The sequence below is a fragment of the Chaetodon trifascialis genome, chromosome 14, assembly GCF_039877785.1.
Source record: "Chaetodon trifascialis isolate fChaTrf1 chromosome 14, fChaTrf1.hap1, whole genome shotgun sequence".
NCBI classification, from domain to species: Eukaryota; Metazoa; Chordata; class Actinopteri; order Chaetodontiformes; family Chaetodontidae; genus Chaetodon; species Chaetodon trifascialis.
This window is the reverse complement of record NC_092069.1, coordinates 17,895,867-17,919,335: the sequence shown is the minus strand read 5'-3', so window position 1 is coordinate 17,919,335 and position 23,469 is coordinate 17,895,867. Positions and strand designations below refer to the sequence as shown.

At 43.0% G+C, this 23,469-nt stretch overlaps 1 protein-coding gene across 1 annotated transcript in view; it reads left to right on the top strand.

Moving 5' to 3' along the window:
- Window positions 1-21,158: 21,158 nt before the first annotated feature.
- spred1 (sprouty related EVH1 domain containing 1) overlaps window positions 21,159-23,469 on the top strand; it is a 33,456-nt gene continuing 31,145 nt past the window's right edge. Inside the window, exon 1 of the mRNA XM_070979958.1 lies at window positions 21,159-21,995. Within this exon, the coding sequence (XP_070836059.1) occupies window positions 21,964-21,995 (32 nt within the window). The 5' untranslated portion in view covers window positions 21,159-21,963. The remainder of the gene's footprint in view (window positions 21,996-23,469) is intronic.

Sequence of the window (23,469 nt, the reverse complement as noted above, 5' to 3'; positions counted from 1 at the left end):
CATTTGCAAGTATAGAACAGTGAGCTGGTATATGTCAACTGGTAACTGCTGAAGTGATGGTGTGAAAGACATAATACCTTCTTTATGGATTGAGTTATGTTTGTAGCCATAATGTGAGTTCACCTTTCTGCAGGTCTGAGCTCGAAACCAAACACACAAACCCATTAGCAGCACAGCTAATGGGTGCAGCATTAATATCCAGCCAGCCAATCCTCCAGTCTTCGTTGACATTCGCCTGTCTAACATCACTTACTAATACACCTATGCACTGTGCAAAGGAGGTGAGCAGCGATGGTGATGGAGGGGATCAAAGCCCAGGCCGTTCTTTCTGCTGCCATCCAGGTGTGTACACCTTCGGATTTAGTCCTTGTTTGTAGAAGATGGCAGGGCCCAAAGCGCACACCTTCACGCTCAAGGCTCCAAAGTTCCCGTCTGATCAGCGTAATCTGCCCGGATTATGCTTGACAGGACAAGGATCCACCTGCTGGCCTGCCCCCGTCTGTTCCAGAGCACAGCCCACAAAGGGTGGCTACAGGCAAAAACCCAACCCCAGACCCAAACCAAGCACCAACCTGCCTTTGTCCATAAGACCCTTGAAAACATCTGCAGCATGTTGCATCTACAGCATATTAATCTACTAACATTCTTTTTCAAATTCCACTTTCAAGTAGCTTAGGATCAAAAGAAACATATTTTTAGGATTTTGGGTCTCTTAATCAACATTTTAAATTAAACATTATATCACATGTGTACATACTATATCAATTAACATTCACTCGATCTGCAACACAAAATAACTGTGTGTGCGAGAGACTTTTATATTTAGAGTATGCTATGTTTATGTTTAGTTTACATATAAATATTGAGGTCAAACTTGATCTCGGGATCAAGTGTCTGTAAATATGTCTGGGGCCCTCGTAATTGATAACTCACTGGTCCATTTGCAAAACACACTGTAGCTACTTATTCTCATGTGCTGTGTATTATAGGCAAGACATGAGGGTTGTAACTGAAGGAGGACCAATATGATTCTGATTTATTAGTCTGAGGTACCCAGGGGAAGCCACTCACAAACACACACAACCTATTATGCATTCTCAGCCTCTCCCTCACACTCACACACACACACACACACACACACACACACACACACACACACACACACACACACACACACACACACACACACACACACACACACACACACACACACACACACACACACGCGCTTTGGTGCTCTAACAACTCCACTGGAGATGTGATGGATAAGGAACCCTCTCTTATCAATGCTGGCCTGGCTCTGGCTTAGCCCACCTGGGTCTCTCTGGGCCTGTTGACCAGTCTCTCTCCAAAACCCTGCTTCCTCTCCCTCCCACCACAGCCTGCACCCCTTTGCCACACAAGACTAAGACAGGTTAAACAGTTAAACACCAGCAAATCCAGCACTGCCCTGTGGGAAATTTGCTTCTAATCCCTAACTTATAGGCACAGAATCAAAGCCAAAAAGCCCGAGCAACAAATCTGATCCTCCCCCTAACAATCTTAGGCCTCTTGGGAGGGCAGGGAGAAGCTCCACAGACAAGGCTGAGATGGATAAATACCTAAATGATGAGACAGTCTGGGGACAGGGGAGTAGTGTCTGGCTATGGCCGTTCACCTCCAATTTGGCATCCGCGCAATGAAAGGCAATTGGGCGGCAGCCCCCACACAGCAGCCAGTCCTTATTATTATATGTTGAAGTGTGGCTTGGGCAATGATTAATGACAGTGTCAGGGCGAAAACAAAGCACAGCGCAAGTTATCTCCAATCCACCTGCTCCTGTGGCCCGATTGGAAGAGAATGCAATAGAGTGCAGGCAGCACATGGCTTGATAATGGGAAAGCGAAGGGGAAAGAGAATGGAAAAGAAAAAGAAGAGAGGAGGAGGAGGAGGAGGGCATAGGCTGGGATAGAGGGTATAGTGAAGGGGACTTACTGACCACAGCAAGGTGACAGTAACTTGGAGAGACACTACATACATACACAAAGGAATTTACAAAAACCAATGCCAAAGTCTGCGCGGTGCACACTACAAATTCTGTCTTACATTCAAGATCAAAATAATTCCTAACAACCCCACAGGGATTTATTCTTTGCATCTTTAAACTAACCGAATGCCAACTCGCAGGTAGTTTCCATGTGAGGTGTGAACATGCAGCTTGTGGCTTGCCGCGGTGATTGATTTGACAGACAGAGTGGACTTTCATGGCGTCTGTGTTTGTTACATCCAGGCCCACTGTCCCCTGCTGTACTGGTGTTGACATTTATGAGACATGTCGGAGGGGGCCTGCTAGACCTCACTAATGAGAGAGCCGAGGCTGACAGCAGGTAGCACAGCCTGACACTGCCATCCAGAGGCGACGCTTGGTAATGCTGCTTTAGTATGGCGGTCAATTACCATGTTTACACTTGTTCCACTTCTGTGATTCTTTAACGGTGTTCTAAATTGCACTGCTTACAGATGATCAGAGAAACTTCGCTTAAACCAAACGGGAGAAGAAAAAATATAATAAACAAACAATTAACTTCTAAACTAAAGGCCAGTAACACACCAGTTGTGGCACTGTGCATGTTGGCTCTCCGGTGTGAATGTGTTTATCAGTGTGATCTGCCTTAACTGCGACAGTGAGTTTATGGCAGCGAGTACCAAGTTCACTGTCAGACGCAGTCCTCTAATTCAGGTCATGATGTGACGGTGAGTCGCAGGCGCCACAGTAACTGTAAGAGAACACTGACTGTAGACTAGAGCTGCCCTAGATAATGTCAGGGTATGGTACAGTATTTTATTTATGCACGTGACCCAGCCCTGAGTTGCAGGAGACAACCCTTACTCGCTCATTTATTCACGCAGCAGGGAAAACTGATTAGTAACCTGCTCACATACAGAGAACCCGCACTATGACCAAAGAGATTAGGGCACTGTCTGATATCTGTCCCTTTCAACAAAGAATGAATGTAAGACGGTCATCTTTTCCACATGTTTTAAGCCCCGTCTAATGACAACGTCTGATCCTCTCTGACAGTGAAAAATGACGAGGCGAAAAAATTCCCTGACACTACCAATTACACCTTTAAACCACATAATATATAACCACAGCAACGAACAACTTCAAATGAGAAAGAATGAGGTTTTCTGTTTTCTCTGTCCTCAGAAGCGGCAGAAAAAAAAAAAACATTAAAGTCTCATTTTGACCCACGTAAGGACCGAGAGACTCTCTCCATTAAAACCAGGAAATGAAAGCGCACCACCCCTGGCTTCACTAATAAATGTCTCTGCACTTTCCAAAGAACCCCTCGCTGGATGTATAATATACACCCTGGCCAACCTAGGTCTGATGCTCCCCCTCAAGTGACACCAAAAACAGCTTTGTGTGAAGCATGCCAGATAAAATATGACTGAAAGAACTTATGTACATGCACGATCATTCACATTTTTTTTTTATTGCCTGAATATCTACATCAATGCATTATTCCCTGGGTTTAATTTATGCGAAAAAACTTACAACAATTAAAATGCAAGTAGAGTTATGGGCCTTAAAAGAAGACTCAATGGAGCAGTAAATACAGTAGTAGTAATCAAATGCATGTGTAGGAAATGTCTTTGTCAACTTTTGGTGCACAGTACATCAGCAGACCCAGCAATGGGCACCAGAACCACAATGGGTTCCCAAACACAACTCCCTCACTGCACGTTTTTTGTCATGCAGCCCTGGGATGCCAGCCAAGTGTATATGCGGTACCTAGTGTACACAAGCCTGTAGACTTTTCTGGCCTTTTAACCATCAGGATCTGTCACGAGGTCTTGACCAGGCGTAAGGTGCAACAACAAGCTGAAAGCATGCAGGCCTCACAAAAAGGCTAGACATTTCTAAACATCAAGAACGCTGAGACTTCTCTGTAAACAACCTGTCAATCATTTCCATTAAAAATGTTTTGTCATTTTTTTTTGTGAACACTTGTTTTGAGCCTTCTCCAACTGTATGCTTTATTTGACAGTTCCAATCATGTAACACTGCATCTTTCAGCTGCAGATGTGGCAAGGGTGTCTTCCCTGTGTAGTTTTCCCGTAGCAGTGTAATCTGTGGAGGAAACAGTAGTGTTTTTAATGAGAAGCCATGGTCTCCTCTTCTTCATAACAGCTCCTGTCTGTCTGTAGCACAGTGCAGCGCGGCACAGCATGCTCCGCTGAAATGTGGTCTGTCTATGTGGGATTGCCGGGGCTCCTTTGAAGTACTGAGCTGCGGCTGTTTCCTTTGTGTGTAACAACGTAAAAAATCAAACCTAAAACCAAAACACCCATAAGAATAACTGAAAGGGGTACAATATAAAGTGCCATATGTATATGATGCTTTACACATCTCTTCTTTGTTTCATCCCCTCCCCTCTGCCATGATTATGCATGTCTTCTGTGAAGAACTGCGCTGCGTCTGGAGAGCCCCTTGAATGGAAACTGTGAGGTACAGAGAGGCACATTAAAATCCTCTAAAGCTCTCAAACGAACAACCTAGGGACAAAACATGAATTCCATGCGGTTTCTCCCCTTGTAGTGGTGCAGCTCAGACAAGTTCACATTTAGCACTGGCTGGCATCTCAGACAGTGGGTCCAGTGGGATGTGTAGCTATGTGTTTATCACAGGATGAACTTCCTCTAATATGTGGCACGTTTCCCCCCCGTTCTCTGCGCCCTCCCCCTCCCCGCCTGCGTCTCCTCTTAGACTGCAGTTGAAGGTGAAGCACCCGAGTTCAGAGAGCAAGAGGAGCAGCCGCCGCCTGAGTCGCACAGAGCTCTGCTCTTTGGGAGCTCAGGGTTTTTGTCCCTGTGTCGATGCCGTGGCACACTTACAGTAATGAGAATATATGATGTATGAATTTATGGCTTATATGATTGTGGCCTACATAGCATCTGTGTTGGCAACCTACCAAATATCATATTGGTAAATTAAATAATTAATGATTAAACTGATAAGGGGCATTAACATGAACCTGAAAACATGACTGCTGGCATTGCGCTCTTGCTACAATCGAATACGTTTAATCTTACACACAGTAAAATCAAATAATAATGTGTTGTATTCCCCTATATATATTTTTAAACATTTTTATCGGTGTGGTTAAAGAGCTTTTCATCTGTTTGATTAGCATTTACTCCCACATAATGAAAGTTAGTTTCAGTAATAAAACATCATAAAATAACAGGTGGTGCGAATATGTTTTACACTTCTACAAAAGCTCATTTCTAACTCATACACAGTTGTAATACAATCTATGTTATTGCTTCTCTACCTTTCTCATTTGATCATCCAATAAGTAAAACATATCAGCTCTATATCAACAAACAAAATGTTTTAATCATAGAACAATATAAGATATAAATCTACTGTAAAACAGTGCTGAGTTACCACAACTGTCAGCTCCAGAGGGTAACACTCAACAATAGTGCTCTCTAGTGGACATTTAGCATCACTGCCACAATGTACAAAGTCCACCAACACATCCAAGAGGGAGAGGAGCCAAAAAATCCAGTTCAGCAAGCAGACGTTCCTTGAGCATTTGTAGTTATCAGACAATATTTCAGGAACCAACCGTGGTTACTGTGGTCTGCCTGAACTACTGAAGCCCAATAATTGGTGGTTCAGATTCACTACTTTGAAACATCATAACTGTGGATATCCTAATCAATTTTTAATATTGGGCATCTCCAATATGGAGCCTGATGCAATGCTTATGTGGATACTACTTGTGGATTAAATATGTATCTGCCTTCTAAACTGGCACACATTATTTTTCACCAGCTCCTTGATCCAAATACTGAAGGTTAATTGGGAGAATGAGACTTCTGACATGAAGCAGTTCACTGCAGATGAGACTTTGCTGGAGTTGATGGGACTACAAGTCCACTTGCGGTTGTACAGCGGTGGGACAAAGTGATGCTTCTTTGACCTCGTAAATAATCTTTGGCCGAGTACAGACACTGCTTGCAGAAAGCACATACACTTTTGTGTGCCAGAGACAGTCAATCACTGGAGCAACCAAATAATTTTTCACATTCAAATTATACTTTTGGCTCTCGCAGCATAGAGCCTGGCTGTCATTAAGAAGAGGAGCTCTGCAGGCTGAGGTGGACAGAACGGTAGAGGACAGTATTGAAAGGATCAGATTTTGAAGTGCTTTATTTTAGCCACACAATCCATTAAAATAAGCCTGGACCCTTAGGATCAGCTCCGGACATCTCTAATCATATCACCCACATGAAACTACATAGAATCTAGACAGAAATTGTGATTTTTAGTATTTAATGATCCTTTATCAATTTCTTTGGTTTCCCACAGCACCACATAGCATATTCCTAGTTCTGCTGACTGAAAAGAATTATGTCAATACACCTTTTCATTCATAATGAGAACACAATGATGAAGTTTGTTCATATCCCAAAACTACCTTGAGACAAGGTGCAGTGAAAAAAAGATGCTGGGCTGACACAAATGAAGTAAGGAAGTAAGAAACTCCCACTCATTCTACACTGCTGGAAACCCAAAAAAGACAACTAGTCTTTATTACTACTCAGCAGCAGGGCCTGTTTGTATATTTTGTTGAACAGGAAGTGAAAGCAGGAAATGCAAGCTGCTGGGACAGCAGTGTGAAATCCTCTGCCTCTCCACTGCACGAGGGCACCTGCCCATTTGGTGTTAACCTATGGAATGTCACATGAAATACTGTATCTCTGAGGAAAGTACAGGTCAGCCAGCAGAGATATTCCAGTCATCAGGCTTGTTTCAAGTAAATTACAACAAAAGTAAACAGGCGTGGAGCACCAGCTCACGGTAGCTGCTTGATCAGAGATGCCAGAATTATTTCAGAGGAACAAAATATTCCAAATGTCCTCTTATGAAAACCTACTAAATACAGCATTACTACACTGATGTAAGTTCCCTCTCAACACCACCAAATGCTGACTTTAAATGCTGCTATTTCTAAAACCACAGTACTGATTCTGATAGCTATAGTGAGTCAAATACGGAGGGCAAATTCCTCCAAAGGGGTGAATAAAATATATTGTAACATGAACATTCACTGAACATAAACAACAGGAGACAGAAATCATTGTATATACAAATGTTAAGATTTTATACAGAGACACATGAGTTTCACACTTTTAAACGACGGAAACTATTGAAAAAACTTTGTCAGCTTCATTTTAAAAGCTTTAAAATTATACAAAAATAATTGCTCAGTACTAAATGACAGATCTATTGTCCACCTCTGAGTCTTGAAGCCCCAGGGGTAAACAAAACAACATTTAGGTCTCATAAGAATTCAAATCTCTTTCAGTAAACAAATACTTGCCCATACGGAGAAGCTATCTTTATAATGAAGCCAAACTACTGCCACCCAAGTTGCAAATTTGCATATTATTTTGGCAACCAAATTCTCCACCACAATTTAAATGAAATCACAACAACTCCTGCTGGAGAAGTAGTGAGAGGTCCGATTTAATCCCTCCTACTAGTGATTACATTTTCATTGTTGTGTATGAACTGACAACATGTTTGCTTTGTGTCAATCAAAATAAGTTTAGCAATAAGATAAACTAAACTTGCACACGCTGATGTACCACAGCAACAAGAAACTTCAACAGCAGTCGACACGTCGGACCACAAGTCAGCCAGTTTCTCTGCTGCCCTGCAGACGTGCACAGGTGTGTTCAATTACTGACTGAATGGACAGGCGCTCAGGAAGAAGCTGGGTGGAACTGTGCAAAGAACTGCATGATAACACTAGAGCTGCAACAATTAGTCGACTGACACAAAATTAATCAACTATTTTCAGAATCATTTCCGTTTTTGCTTAAATTCACAATATGTAACATTATATATTTATAAAGTCAACAAAATCAGAAAAGTAAGTGAAAATACCTGTATGAGTGTACTATGGTTGTGTAGGGGCTCTTACGACATGGCAGCTGTGTTAATGACATCCTCGTGAAGCTTGCTGACAACAGCTGCAGATATCATGTAAAATACTGCAAAATACACCCGTGTATCAGGAACTACTCTACTGACAAAAAACAAACTTTTAACTAGATATCCTCCAAAAAAAAGGTATGGGCAGATAAGATTTTTCCTAAAATGGTAACAAATAACACAAGCAGCAATCTTGTTTTTTAATGAATTGGGAGCAGGATAAACTGAGCGGGTTAATAATCAACTTGTCAGCTCGCTCCGGTGGACAAGCTTTGTAATATCAACACTATTTTTAAATTCCCTCTAACTGTTACTTCATATCTGTGATAAGCTACTATCGGCCAGGCTGATTTAGAGTGAGCTAGAAATTCTTGGTTTTTAGGTTTCTCCTACTATTGCTGTCACAAAAACAAACTGTTTTGAGTCTACAGTTCATTCAGCTTCAACATAAAAGCAGACTCAGAGATAACAGGCAGCATTTAAAAGTCCTTTCTGCAGCCCCTCAACACCTGCCACACCTGGGGTTGTATAAATGGTTCACCTCCTTCCATTTCTCTAAACATCTTTACTATTTGGTAATGAGTGGTTGCTCTGCATCTAGCATGCTGCTCCTTATCGCCAGCGTTAGCAAGCTGAAAAGAATTTTTATCAAGACTCGCTCATCAAGTTGACAAAAGTATACTTCAAACAAACATGACACTGTGGAGGAAGTTGGGATGTTCTTACCAACTACATATTTGGCATAATTTAAGCCAGATGTTGATGTAATGGACAAATGTTTCGCCAAGATGCCACAAACTGACAGAGCTGCTGGTGGAATCAGCTCCTGTGTGTGCATATGTATGTGTGGTTGCACATATAAATGTCTGGGGTACACACTGCTGTTTCTTTGCAAGGGGGTGTGTTAAATGACAATGACACTCATCCCTTCATGGTGACAGGATGAACACATCACTGTGATCAAAGCACCGGTGACAGGCCTTGAGGAGACAGATGCGTGCTTTGCGTGTTAGGGTGGGGGTTTGTTATCCACGAAACAAGCAAAGTTTGTTTTTTTTTACCATCAATAAACATGTGTTTGTCTCTGATAAGGTCATCTCTCCGTCTCTCTCTCTCATTTATGTGTGCATTGCTGCTGTATATTAAGAGCTCTTCACATAACACTGCACAACTCAGCTGAGCTGATTAATCTGTGTAAAAACACAGAAAGAGATCTTAATCTCATCCATACATGCTCAAACAATGAAGCAGTACGAAATATAGCCTGTTAAAAATGTAATAATGCATCAACTATGTTACGATGCCAACACAAAAACTTACAGAGTAGAATAAAGAGATAATAGAAAAGAAATACCAGCTTTTTCTCTTAAACCCTCCAAAATCCTACATTAATAACATGTCATGGTTCATCCCAGCAGATGGCCCCCAAAGGAAGAAACACTTCACAAACTAACCAACTTTTTACAGTTGATGGTAAATGGCCTGCTTTTTTATGGTGCTTTTTTGTAGTCTACCAACCACACAAAGCAATAACACACAGCTCTATGCTCAGCCACTCACATACACACAACCTGAGCCCAGTATCTTGCTGAAAGAAACTGTGACATGCAGACCTCAGAGGCCGGGGATCGAACCACAAACCTGAGCCCAGAAACTGTGCAATGACAAGTCTGGCTTCAGTTAGCCTTTCTGAACCCAATTAAAGCCAAGGATGTGGACACCACGGCCGGTGCTGCATGCTTACATACAAGACTTAGACTAGACTAGACTTAGACTTAGACAGCAGAGATACCACCAAGCAAGACAACACATAAAGCCAAACACAGTTAACACAACAGCAGACGCTGCCGACTTTAACTCACCGTTAGCCGGCGACTCCTCTTGCTAGCTAGCATCTTCCGCTTCCTTTGCTGACGACAATTCGGGGAACAAAATACAATTTCTTTGGTTTGGAAACTTCTTTCTCCAAACTGTGTTGTTGTTTCGTCTGACAGCTAGCCACGCTTCTGCATTTGGACAAACATTCATCTTTTTGAGACAGTTTCACTCCGGGGGACTTGTTGGACGCGCGGTTACCTTGAGGGTGCGTTCGATTTGGGTCACTAAACGTGCTAGTCGGGCGGTGCGGTGAATCATGGATGAATAAAGTTACGGTATATGCAGTCTTTGCTACCTATGCCGAGGTACAATAAATATAAGCCTAACCATTGTCCACAGTTCGTTCATCATTAAGTTTACTGCATGATACAGAACTTCTCTGTACTCATCACATCCAGGTAAGCACAATGGAAATCCACCTGCGCACTAAATCAATGTGCAGGGTTATGCACGTGACGCGGAAGTCAAGCGGTTATTGTCTAATAGTTTAGGTTTATTTAAGCAGGCTGTTAGAAACAGTTGCTACAGTTCACATCATTAGTTGCAATGATACTATCCAGCAGAAAATCTGAAAAAAGAAAAGTCACTCAGAACATATTTCAGTATTTAAGACAGACAGAAGATGAAGACATGAGTTAGATGGATGCAAGTGGAGAGGAAGGAAGACGACACTGTGTGCAGGTGAGCATGGACACCCAGGTATAACTAATAACAACAATGGCTTTGTTTCATTGCGCCATGTGTTTTGCACCAATATTTTGTTCCAATGATGTGCAACGTTTTGCAACAGCTTTGAGATACGCTTGCTCCTGTTTTGGTGCCTTGACTGAGAAACAATACATCCATGGTGAAGATCCAATGGAGCAATAAAGTGTGTAAACAATACACAGTTCTAAATACCCATGAATGCACCATGGAGCACAATCTGCACCTTAACACATGCATTTAAACCTTTACTTTCTGATATGGGACAAGTGGCAAACTACATTCATTATTGCTATATTATCAGCTCATACAAACATATTTTACTACAGTTTTGCATTTACAGTGCAAATGTAAGTTTGCAGACATGTTGAACATGAAGACAAAATTGCATTTTCCATTTTAATGATAGAAATCCTGATGTTGTTGATGGCCTGTTTGGGTCTGCTACAAGCACACGTGTTGATAAATGTGTGTAATGAGTGTGGATCATATTAATAATTATTATATTGCTAGATATGAGAAAACACAATAAACGATGTGGCAAACTGAAAATATCAAGCATCTTGTCCTGGCGTACATCAGAGCAGAATGACAAAGGAAAAAGCATGACTTACACTTCGGGCAGAGACCAGTTTCCTGAACCACACATCATCAGCCACAGGGGGGTGCTAACCACACTTACTTCAACAAACAGTATGTGCTGTGTGCTTTTGAGGATAAAACTGAACCTTGTTGCTTCTGACTCTTGTCCTGTGCTTTGCTTCAGACTTGTCTTAGCCCTGAGTTAGCATGAGTATTTTTGTATCCAACTATGAACTTACACCCGATACCAATGCAAACTAGTGAATAAAATGAGTAGAAATCAAAGCTACATTCTAGACCTGAGTCTTGGCTTAACCTTGGTCCTGGAAATGACTCTAGTCTCTACTTGGGCCTCTCCCGGAAGAGAGCTTGACTTTAACAGTGTGCATCACAGAATAACGGTTACAATATTCACAATACTATCTTCACCCACATGATGGCAGTATAGACCAAAAGAAAGCACTGACAATCAGCCGTTCAGATTTCACCTAGCAACAGGAGCTGCTGCTTGTTCATTCACACACCTACATGGTTACACATGATGCCCTTCCACTGTCACATGTACAATTCATCACAAGTACATACAAGCACATTAGCTCAGGTACAGTTGCACAGGTATATAGGCTGGAGGTAGATTAGCACATAAAACCTTATTTATCGGCAAACACTGACATCCATGTGCAGATGAACAGTGGGTCTCTGCATACGTACACAATAGACAATGGAATTTAACAGGTGATAATCATTACAAATGAACAGAGCAGGCAGCAGTGTTAAGAAGGAGTTGTGTCCATGTGACACCAGGGCTCTGTCATACAGCCCAGTGCCCCAGTGCTACTGTCAGCCCACATAAAGCCACTTTCACTGTGAATGGAAACACTTTGATTTGGCTTTCAGGCCACGGTCAGAGTCAATGCAACAGGCTCTAATAGTAGAATTACTCCCACCACTTTTACCCCTCCGTCTCCCTCTTTCCTCCATTCACCCTCGCCCACATCCCTTTTTTTTCCTCCTCCCTCCCTTCTGTGTTCTCCAATTCTCTTTCCCTCTCCTCATTCTAAATAAACACATGGACCCTGTTTATTTGTGCCATTTGAGAAAATAGTCCAGAGATCCTGGTGCTGTGTTGGAGGTCAAAAAAGCAATGCAAAAATCGATTGGCTCTGCAAGTCTCAAGACTGCTAAATTGTCTCTGAATGAGGCACTATGTGGACCGTCTTTTTTTCATAGGTTTTGAAAAATAAAAACACACTTTGGTGAGTTTGGAGTGCACAACTCTTGTCTTCCTTTCTCGAAAATCATGTCAAGGGACTTTTGACAGAAAGCATGTGATTGGTTTTGTGGTATTGTCATTCCCAAGTGGCCAAACTTACAGAAACCAAGCTTCTGTGGTTTTTGATAATGCTTACGGGAACAAATGATCGTTGTGTTAAATTGACTCCATTTTCTAGACAAATCCATCCACGAATCTTTTCATACATTTGGCTCCTTTAGAAAGCTCAACAACATCACGTTAGTCAAATATCGTCCAAAGGACGCTGAAAAGCCACACACTGTAGGAAACAGACTAATTACTCCCGATCAATTAAGAGACCTAGTTTTCCGGTCTGGATGTGTGCTGGCGGGTGACAGACATATAAACCATAGAGGCCAACTTCCCCCATACTTCCTAGGCTCTTTAATTAACTCTTTGATGTGAGTTCTACGTAGCAAGCTCAGGCCGGAGGCAGCTCTGAAGAGAGAATGGATAACATTTCATATACAGCACACCACAGCAGGAAGAGAGGAAAATGCTGACGTACCCCTACTTGGATCCAAATGAGAGTTTATATTCTTGTTTACTTTGGGTCTAGGTTGGTATTGTGTAAATCCAGTAGAATTCTGGGGGGTTTACACTGTTTGCTACACTGTATACAGCACTTAAGGTTAGCTCTGTGCATGTGGATACAAGATGTGCAAGTTTGTTTCTACAGCAAAATCTGCATTGTCCCCTTTGACTCAAAAATATGTTTTTCTTCTTGTTCCTGCAGTTCAATGTTTGAGCTTCGCTGTGCAGAATGATGTGTGAGCAGGGTTTGACACCATGCGTCTGTTTTCATATTAATCTGCTGAAAGTGGAAGGTTTGTGCTCGTTTTAAATCCAGTTTTAAAGAAGTGGGCCTACGAGCAGGATTTGCGACATCACAAACAGTTTGGAAGCCAATCCTGGTCCAATATTCACCTTAGACAGGTGTGATGTTGAAACTTGAAGTCTCCAATGCACAAATACTGAGAATGAACTTTTCACTAAAAGTACAGTGTTTTATATACATCTTAAAACTTGTCTGGAGCAGATCTTTAAGTCTAAGTTTTTGTGCCATTCAGTTAAATTACAGCACACTAACTGGGTTACTCAGACGCTGTGGGTTAAGGATTTGACCGTCAGCGGAGTGTGTTGGGATTTGAAGGGGTTGAAGTTAAGGACCAGTAGATCTGGCAAGTTTTAAAAGGAGCAGCAAGCTCACTTTGTTGGTTGGAATTTGCAGCACCACGGAACGACTTAATAACAATGCGTGAAGCAATGAAAATTACACAGCTCTTGCTCGAAAGGAAAAATTAATTGCTCTCAGGTTGCACTCTAGAGGAGTTTGTTCATTCAAGCACGTGCATGCATGCACACACACACACACGCACACACAAGTACACTCGGGCAGGCAGGAAAGCAGTTTTACACCGCTGTGCAACACACACACATACACATGCACACAGACACACAGGTGCACGTGGAACCTTGGCTGCAAGCGGAACCAGGCCTTAGGACTGGATGTGCAGCCATGTGTGTGTGTGTCTGTGTGTGTGTGTGTGTGTGAACCTGCAGCTCTCCTGTGGAGGGAAGAATAGGGCCTGGGCCACATTCCAGCCCTGCCTCCCTGGGCGAGAGACAGTATTCAGCATTCCTCTGCCTGCCTATCAGGCCAGGTGCATTCCAGAACACACACACACACAGACACACACACACACACACACACACACACACACACACACACACACACACACAAACACACACACACACACACACACACACACACACACACACACACACACACACATTTAGACAAAAAACACGGAGTTCAGCAACACATATTTATGCTCTATCACAAATACAACATGTGTAGGCATGTACATTCATACCCATGTGTGCATACAACCACTTATAGGCGATCATACAATATAGCTATGTGTATATAACATTCTTCAACTAAATAAAAAGGAGCATGACAACCAAACATGAGACAGCCTATTACCTCATTAGCATTCTGCTAACCACACACCCACCCACATAAATCTGTGCAAGACACACATACAAAGCATACTGTACATACATGTGCTACCTCACTCACATGAACAACATGTAGGCTTAAACCAAGACAAACTAGCATTGTCTGTGCAGGGCTGATGCTGTGTGCTGTCTTAAATGAAAAACTGTTCTCTGGCTCTTTAATTCTTGTATGATTCAGTCATTTTTAATGCATGGATTTTTTTTCTGTTTGGAGGAGGCTGAGCTATTTAAAGAGCAGGGGTTGAATACACTGTGAATGTACAGCCAGCCTCTTTTTGAAGTTCATACGGTGCTGCGATGCACTGTGAGTCACACATGACAGTGCAGACGGGGGTGGTGTGTGTGTGTGTGTGTGTGTGTGTGTGTGTGTGTGTGTGTGTGTGTGTGTGTGTGTGTGTGTGTGTGTGTGTGTGTGTGTGTGTGTCCATCCGGGTCTTTTCTTTCATTTATCAGGAGATTTGCTTAGCTTCTTTTCTTTCTAGACAAGAATAATACAGAAAATCTCAGGTAGTTCTTTATGTGAACCAACGCAGCACACACAGGAAGAACATGAATAATTTAAATCTTCACAAAGGTGAGGCAAGTTAAGGAGATAAAAGTGGTTACTGGGAGACAACTGCAGGAAAAGGGGGTGTAGAGATAGGTGGTTTGATGAGAGAGGGAATGTGACCTCATGCAAAGTCTCATCTACAGACTGGTCAAATGTAAAGGCACAACATCCCCCTTAACAAAAGCTCCATTCAGTGTTAACGCGCTGCTTCCCTTCCACACCATTCCACCATTAGACAGAGAAAAAGGTTGTTGGTTACATGCTATTTGACAGGCACGGGACTCCATGCTTGACAAGCCCTGAATCAGACCATTACTCTCTGGCATTCCTCCCTCACTGTTTCGCTTACTTCCCCTATTCTTGCATTCCCCATCGCTATCCTTATCCTTTTTCTCCTTCCTTGTCTCTCATCCTTCACCTCCCTCCCTTTACATCCCCGTTCATGTCTGCTGGTAGCGCAAGCCAATTCCCGCCCTTCTCCCACTCACCCACCCCCCAACCCCCTCAGCCCACTTCTCATCCATTTCCATGTGGTGACTTTTCATCAGTGAAGTGCCTTCCTGGCCTGACTACCCCCAACCCACCTACTCCCTCCGCCGCTCACTGAATGGATGCAGCATTAAAGAGAGAGGGAGAGAGAGGGCTGAAACCATCCTTCCTTCCTCCTACAAGCGCCACCCCTTTGGCTGTCGCAGAAGTGGTATGTTCCACAGCGAGGACTGCAGAAGTTGAGAGAGCACATTGTTTGTAATCTGGCATTGCAGGGGTCACTTCCTGACTCGTGTGTCCGCTCCCTGAGCCCCGCGCCGATCCCTTCTATTCCCCCTCCTCCCTGTGTGTCCATCCATTGGCCAAGTAGCCTAGGGCTTTTGGACAAACCCTGTTCTTCCCCTTTTGTGTAGGAAAGCTTCAACATCTGAAAACAATCAAATAATCTGGGCACAAAGCGTCTCTTCATGGAGGGGTGCTGGTGGTTCCCAGATGAGCGGGAGGATTAAGTGGAGGAGGCCATGGGGGAGAGAAAGAGAGGGATGGGGATGAGGGCTACACAGCTGACTGGGGGGGGGGGGCAACTTATTGTTACGAGATTTTCATAGCAAAATGTGTGTATGTGTGTGTAGGCAGTTTTGAGTGAGGGGTGAGTTTTGGGAACGGGGAGGCCATCTGAACACTCTTCCAAAGAGTAATGTGAGGAGTCATCTCTGACTCAGAGGTTTTACAGTCATTGATTCCTTCTCGTTTGATGCAGAATGGAAACATTGCAGTGAAAACAACACAGTGAAAATTAATCACTGCTCATCTTTTTTTAAACAGAAAAAATATGAAAGCCTCTAGGGTAAATTCCTTGCAATATTGGACAATCAAAGTATGTAAATGGCCAAAAAAAAAGTGGTGCAATGAGTCAAACTAACTCTAGCAAGCAGGAGGCCATTTGCTTACGCATATTTCCATGTTTCCTGTGAAAACAGGAACTTGTCGATATTGATTGGCATTTACAATAGTTAAAAGCTGACTCTGGGAGCTCCCAGTGAAGACAGCCTCAGAGACCGATGGAGGCCTGAGCCAGCTAATAGGACCGCTAGCTGCATGGCTAACCGAGCTAACTAGCACAAGGCAGCTACACTTAAGAGCATGTGGCAGTTACTTTAGCAACAAGGAAAACTATCTGTCTATCAGGAAACTCTATAAATCACGTATCATAACATTATTCCTGACTGTGAAACTGGCCTCCATCAGTCTCAAAAGTTGTGTTTGGGTAAAGTCCAGCTGTTCATTGGGAGACTGGTTAGCATTTAGCAGTTACTCTCTTTGTACATCCATGGTGGTGTCATAAAAATTCACAAACCTAATTGGACACAAAATTGGTATATGCCCCCAAGTACAGGAAGAGTCTTTTTTTTTTTTTTTTTTTTTTAGCGTTGTGGTTTTATGTTGCGTTATGTGCTGTATCATTTCTTGGCCGTGCTAGCTGTTTCCGCCTGTTTCCAGTCTCTGTACTAAGCTAAGCTAAGCTAACAGGCTGCTGACATAAGAATGGTATCAAGCTTCTCAACTGACTCTTGGCATGAAAGCGAATAAGCCCACTTCTCAAAATGTCAGCTATTCCTTCAAGTTTATTGTAATAAGATATCAATATGAGATAATGATAATGAAAAAATGATGTCTCTTTAGCTCTCTTTCCTTCCTCTTTTTTCTTATATACATAAATGCACACACAACTGCACATGCATGCACTTGCCCACACACACACACACACACATGCAAACTTCTGCTGCGTCTCTCATGCCGTTCCTTCTCATCTCCATGAGAATGGTAAATAGTCATCTGTAACTTCCCCTCCAACATATTCATTAATCCCTTCTATCCTGTGGGGCTGGATGATGATTACAGGGAAGCCAACTGAAGCCGCCCAAATAAACACCCCTCAGGCTGCAACAAAGGCCTGTCCACCTCACCCTAAACACAGCTTCCCCAGCTAGATCAGGTTTCAATCAAGCCCACGCACAACATGCAAACAATAGGAAGTGTCTTGAGCACTGAGAAAGCTAACTGTGGCTGAAACCAATTTAGTTTCCCATTTTTGTAGCTGAGACGTTAGCGACTGGTACAACTTTACTGTAAAGCAGATCTTCAGCTTTAACCGTAATCGAACCAGGCGTCAAAACCAACAGCAAATTGAAAGCAGAGTGACGGACTGTGGTAACCTCATGACACATGTTATGCATGATATATATAGAAAGCTGTATAATAATAATTTACTGCAAAGTCTAGCGCTAAACTTCTGTTTTCTGTTTAATCCAAGCATAAGCAAAAGCATAGCACACAACCTGTGTCCCCCTCTGAAGCACATTCCAGTGCAGTTTTTGCAAGTTCACATAGTTCAAATTCTAACCATTTACAGAATTTACACAATCCCAGAGATGTCTTATCATCAAGAACTTTGCAGCCATAACGACCTTCCATCTGAACCAACATCCTTGTGCGTGATCACAAGACCTGCTCTTTAAGCCTGACACACTTCACTCATCTAGTTATCCACATCCATCTGTCTTCTAAGACATTCTTGAAACAAAATCTTGGGGGGTGGGTGTGGGGGGTGGTGGTGGTGGTGGTGGAAATCCCTTCATGCTGCTTAAATAACATAAAAGATTTCTTTACTAGCATTCTGGGGACGACTAAGGAATATCAGAAATGTTTGCATCTTTAGTTCTGCACTGGTCATGTGCATATACACACAGTCAGAGAGAAAGAGAGAGAGAGCTAGCACACAGCACATAGTCAAACATGCCTGACGGCCCTCACACTTCCTTCCCCTCTAGCCACTACACCTTTTTCTACTCAACACCCTACAATTAGCGTGCCTAAAAGTTGCAGGCTTCCGAGGCCAGGCCCACACTAATCATAGGTATGCATTGTTGTGTTCAGCTGCCAGGTCTTTAAAAATCAGCACCTCTTGTTTAAGCCACACCTCTTTGGCCCGGATTGCCGGGAGTCCACCGCTGTTGTCCGAGGGGTCCCGCAGGCAAACTGGAGAGACTTTACAGGTGTGAGTTTTTAAGAATGGAGAGAAACATTGTACCACTCAGAAAAAAAAAAAACAGAAGTCCACACATCAACAAAAGTTAAATGTGTTTAAAAGTAGCTAATTGGGGAAAAAAGAGGGAGGTAAATATAAGGCAGGGGATCCTAAGATTAGTTTATTTACCAAGAGCTGTCAGCAGCCATCTCCGGTTGTTCTCACTAGAAGCTCTGAGGTCTCTGCAGACTGTATGGCAGCAGCTACACAGACACTGGATTTCCTGTCCATAGTCGCTGTACAAAGAGAGGCCTTCACTTCTCCTCTCTTGTGACCAGAGGCTGCCTGAGCTGGTGATCACATCACCTGTGTTTTGAGGTCATCATCTGATTCTAGTCCCCATGGTCCAATGCTGGGAATGAATCCCCTGTGTTATTTTGAATAAAAGTGGCCATGTAGAGATGTTTCTGTGGGTTTTTAAATGCCATAATAACCTGTGGTTTGTCCCCGTTTGATGTCTGTTGGCTGTCAAGTTCATCTGTGAATTTTCAATTTGTCAATTCAACTTAATTCAAATTCTGTTTATTATCTGCAAACAGCCACTCAAAGTAAGCATTAGAGTCCACTCCAAACCTACACACCTTTCAGATTTACGCAGATTAATTAGGATTCATGTCAACATTACGAAGCTTTCATTCATGCATTTCAAGCGTTAACTCATATCTCAAGTCAGAAATGAAAGCTTTCAAATTCATAAGTGGACTAACAAGTCAAATCTAGCAAAATAAGTTACGAACATGAGTGTCAGCGCTAAAGTAATTACTGACAAATGAAGAAACGTGACCAAACCCCAGACTACGATCTGCAGATCATTTCCGCAATGTTCCTGAAAGTCAAGCACGGTTCTGTTTGTGTTGGACTCTGCTGAATGAGGTTTGTGTTAAGATAGAAACATCCTTTATTCTGCGGTTGCTTGCTGGCAATGTAGGAATGTTAGCTTGTTTACCGTCTTAAAGAGAATTGTGATGACCCTGATTGCACTTAGTGAGGGAAGCCAAGGGATGCCTCTGTTAGCTAAACATCCTGTTGCCTTGTTTAAGTACACTACAGTGTGTTGTGTTCGGTGTGTGAAAAACACAGGAAATGCACTTGGGCCGTACAAATTTGTGAGATGAGAAAGAAGGCTGACTTCCTGAACTCTGAATACTCTAAAGGATACAGGCATGCTAGTGGGAAAATTCATGGTCATCGCTTTTTCTGCTCCATTTGAAACAAGGGACACTTTATTTGCGCTCGCAAGCTCGGTAATGACAGCGGTAACCCAATTCAAAAAAGGACGAAGCGAAAACAAGAGGCCACATTTACTAAAACGCAGACTTGGTGAGAAAGCAATCCCAAGAGACGATTCACCTTCGCTCTCGAGCAGCCATCAGGACAGCAGCACACACCTCAGACAGAAAATCTAATCAGATACCAAAAGGAGTGCACAATATGTGTCAGGGCGACATGTGAGGGCCCTGTGTCCACGGGCTATCTATATACAGTGACACAGAGGGGTGTTTTATATGCTCTGCGACATAAGGCTGTGGCACAAGCCGTATGAAAGCCCGAGAAACACAAAGAAACTTCTCACACAACATGCAGTCACTATGACAACCAGGCAGAATCATTTAGCCCGATCTCTCGCCGTTCCACACAGCACAGAAATCCAATAGCATTTAAGTCTTACGCAACCAAGCCGCCGATTCGCTCTGCAAGCCTTTGAACACATTTGAAAATAAGATTCATAGGTGCACGCATGGGTTTTTTCTGGTTGCTTCTCAGGCTGCTGTGTTTTGGAGTGCGCTCCAGCTGCCTGGTGAGAGTTTGGGGTGCAAGGTGGGGCAGCTTTAAACACAGGACTAGACCTGCTTGTATGTGTTTTAGTCCCCTCCGCAACAAAATTTGCAAGTGCGCCATCTCAAACCCCCTCCCTGTGTTTGTGGTTTAGTGGTGATGGAGTTTAATCTCATGCCTTATTTTTTTTATGCACAATCATAAACCACGGCATTACTAAAACGCCACAATCTTCCCTATCAGAGTAGCCTTCAGAATAATTTCACTTGTGTTTCAGAAAATATCCTCCTTTTCTGAAAAGCCTTTCACTTTCCCTTTTGGTTTGCCGCTAATCATGTATGCATTATAAGTGAATGATGAATCAAAAAACGCTCAGATGCAAACAGCAGCTTGGCTTCAGCCACAGAAATCATGAAAGGGGTCTAATGTACTTCCACGTGCTGCAGCGGTCGTTGCTGTGTGCATTTAAAGCATTCCCCCACAATTTTACACCTTGATTTTAAAAAGTGGTGTCGGGGGCGGTCGATCACGTTGAGGCTGCTTAATGAAAGAAAACAACAGAAATTGTTAATGGCCGAGTGTGTGTGTCAGCCCAAGTCCTTCCTCCAGATTATTTTCTACTTTGCGTGCTATCACACGGACGCTTCCCTCTTGTATCAATGCGTGATTGAAGGGAAACTTCTTTTGGGAAGTGCGGGGACTACTTTAGGTCAACTTTGAAGAGAAACGCTACCAATTTAAAGCACACGGCTACGAGGGAACGCAGGTCAGCACAAAATGCGTTAGTCTTTAACGAGATGCGATGAACTGCGTGCGGGTTGAACATATTTTATCGCAGGAGTGCTATGTTTTTACTACGTCGCGGAAGGATCTAATTTTCTCAAGCGAGGGTCGACACATCCGCCCAGTTTTCCGATGTTTCATTCCCCCCGAGTTGAAAATGGAGTTCGATTAAAGCAGATGTCCAACAACTTCTCAAGGAAATTTCAAGTGTAGAAGCTTTTACTTCACGCGTCAGTGTTCATATCGAGAGCAGCTGAGCCCTTTTTTCCGCTTCGGATGCCTTTACTGCAAATTACTCGGACACGTTGACGGAGCGACGCTCCACAGCGCTTTTTCAAGTGTTGTCCTGGACCTGAAGTTGGCGAATGGATGCTCGACAGCCAGCCATAAATAACCTGCCAAACGTTACAGCCTTCAACAATCTCTACATTTTTTGAGGATCTATTCACGTCTTTGCAACCCGGGGATCTGTGTGTGTTGAGGAGGATGATGCCGATGGCCCGTTTGTTGTGGTCGGATTTTACTTCCAGGGAGGATAAAATGAATCAACGGTTGTCATTCCTCCTCGCGATTTAACGTTAGTTCCAGCCAGCGAAGCTAACGTTAAGCTAGCTCCACTTGCTACTCACAGGGACGCTTAGTGAGGCATGCCCCATTGTACGTGGTTTACTTACTATCCGAAATAGGGGTATTTTCTATATGTGAAGGAAAATGGTGATATTTGTGGTATTTTATCCCGCCGTCACTGCGTCGTCGATGCTATTGCTAGGATTTGGATCCCCGTGAGGAAAAAAATGAGTGAAGATTCAACAAATCCAAACAACGAGTGAGTACTGTTGATGCATTTTCTCCATGTACACGTACAGCTGTAATAATATGTACTTGCATGTCTTTGGGTATTAACACACGCTTTACTCGATGAGCTTTGCACTTCCAATGACATTTCCACCGAGCGACGCTGGTATTTCATCACCCCACTTTCTTAATATCAACAAAAAGAGGCAAAGACGCGTCATTTTGGTTTGTTTTGATGGCTTTATGGGCTAATAGAAAGGTAATCTGTGGATTAAATTAGGAGTTTAGTTAGAGCAGTGGCTGACAAGCAATGGCTCAGGCCCATAGTAACAATAAGATCATCTCATTCTTAATAATTCTTATCATTCAAGTATGCTGTGAGAATTGGATATTATATCACAGTATGTATGTAGACATATGAGTGATCGGCTGCGTATGATTTATTTAAGAGGACAATCACATACACAGGAAACGTATTATTGCTTTCAAGGTTTGCAGTCATAAAACAGCTGATGAGGAATCACTCATTGTAGACATGTTCAAAGCAATAATCCAGTCTAAATGTGAGTATTTTCAGACATCTCTGATCAGTACATCGTGATCGGAAAGCGTTGTAGTCACAATCTAGATGTGTATGTAACTGTCGTCCGCCATGATTTCGGATCATAATCATCGATTAAAATCGCGCACATCATGTTTGCATTTCAGCCCAGCCTTTCTTAAACGAACAACCCTTCGAGCCGATCGCGGCTGTGTCAACGTTGAAAAGCTGAAGATGCCATTTTTTTTTTCTCAATCACACTCATTTACATATCACGATCTCCATTCATAAAAACGCTTAAAAAAAGGCGCCACACGCACGCCCAAATCCCCGCAACCCACGGACATCGGCTGTGATCTGCACATGAGGTGTTTTTGTGCACGTCGCGTCCATTTCGGGTCGCATTTTGGTCTTGTTTTAATGGGCTGATCCCTTGTGTGCGCTTGTTGACAGTCAGTGAGAAATATCTGCTTCGGGAGGTGCTGCGGTCACATGATCCCTTCCATTCATAAAGTACCTGCCTGCCCATTCACAGCACTGTACACTGTTTCGCATTGCACCGCCGATCACACAATGATCACATTTCCTGCATTTCCTGCACAATGCATCTCACATAAAACAGCACTTTCCGTCTGTTAGCTGTTTATTTTGCATAAGCGCCGCACGTGTTTTATTCCAGCGCCGTTTCTTCACTATCTCCGAGGATTTTCTTTGATCGTGTATTTGTCACAGAGGAAGTCATATGCCCCTTTCAGCCTTTTACAGTGTCACGGCTTGATGTTCGAAACACACCCATGTTTTTCCCCATTCCGTTTATCTCGCCGATTATGGCTCTGATTGATTTAATGCATGGAGGCCTTGTCCTTGAACTACACTTCTGTTTTTTTTTTTTTACGTAACATATGTCACGGAGTTCTTTTTCTTCACATCAGGCCACAGCAAATAGTTTACACTTACTCCACTC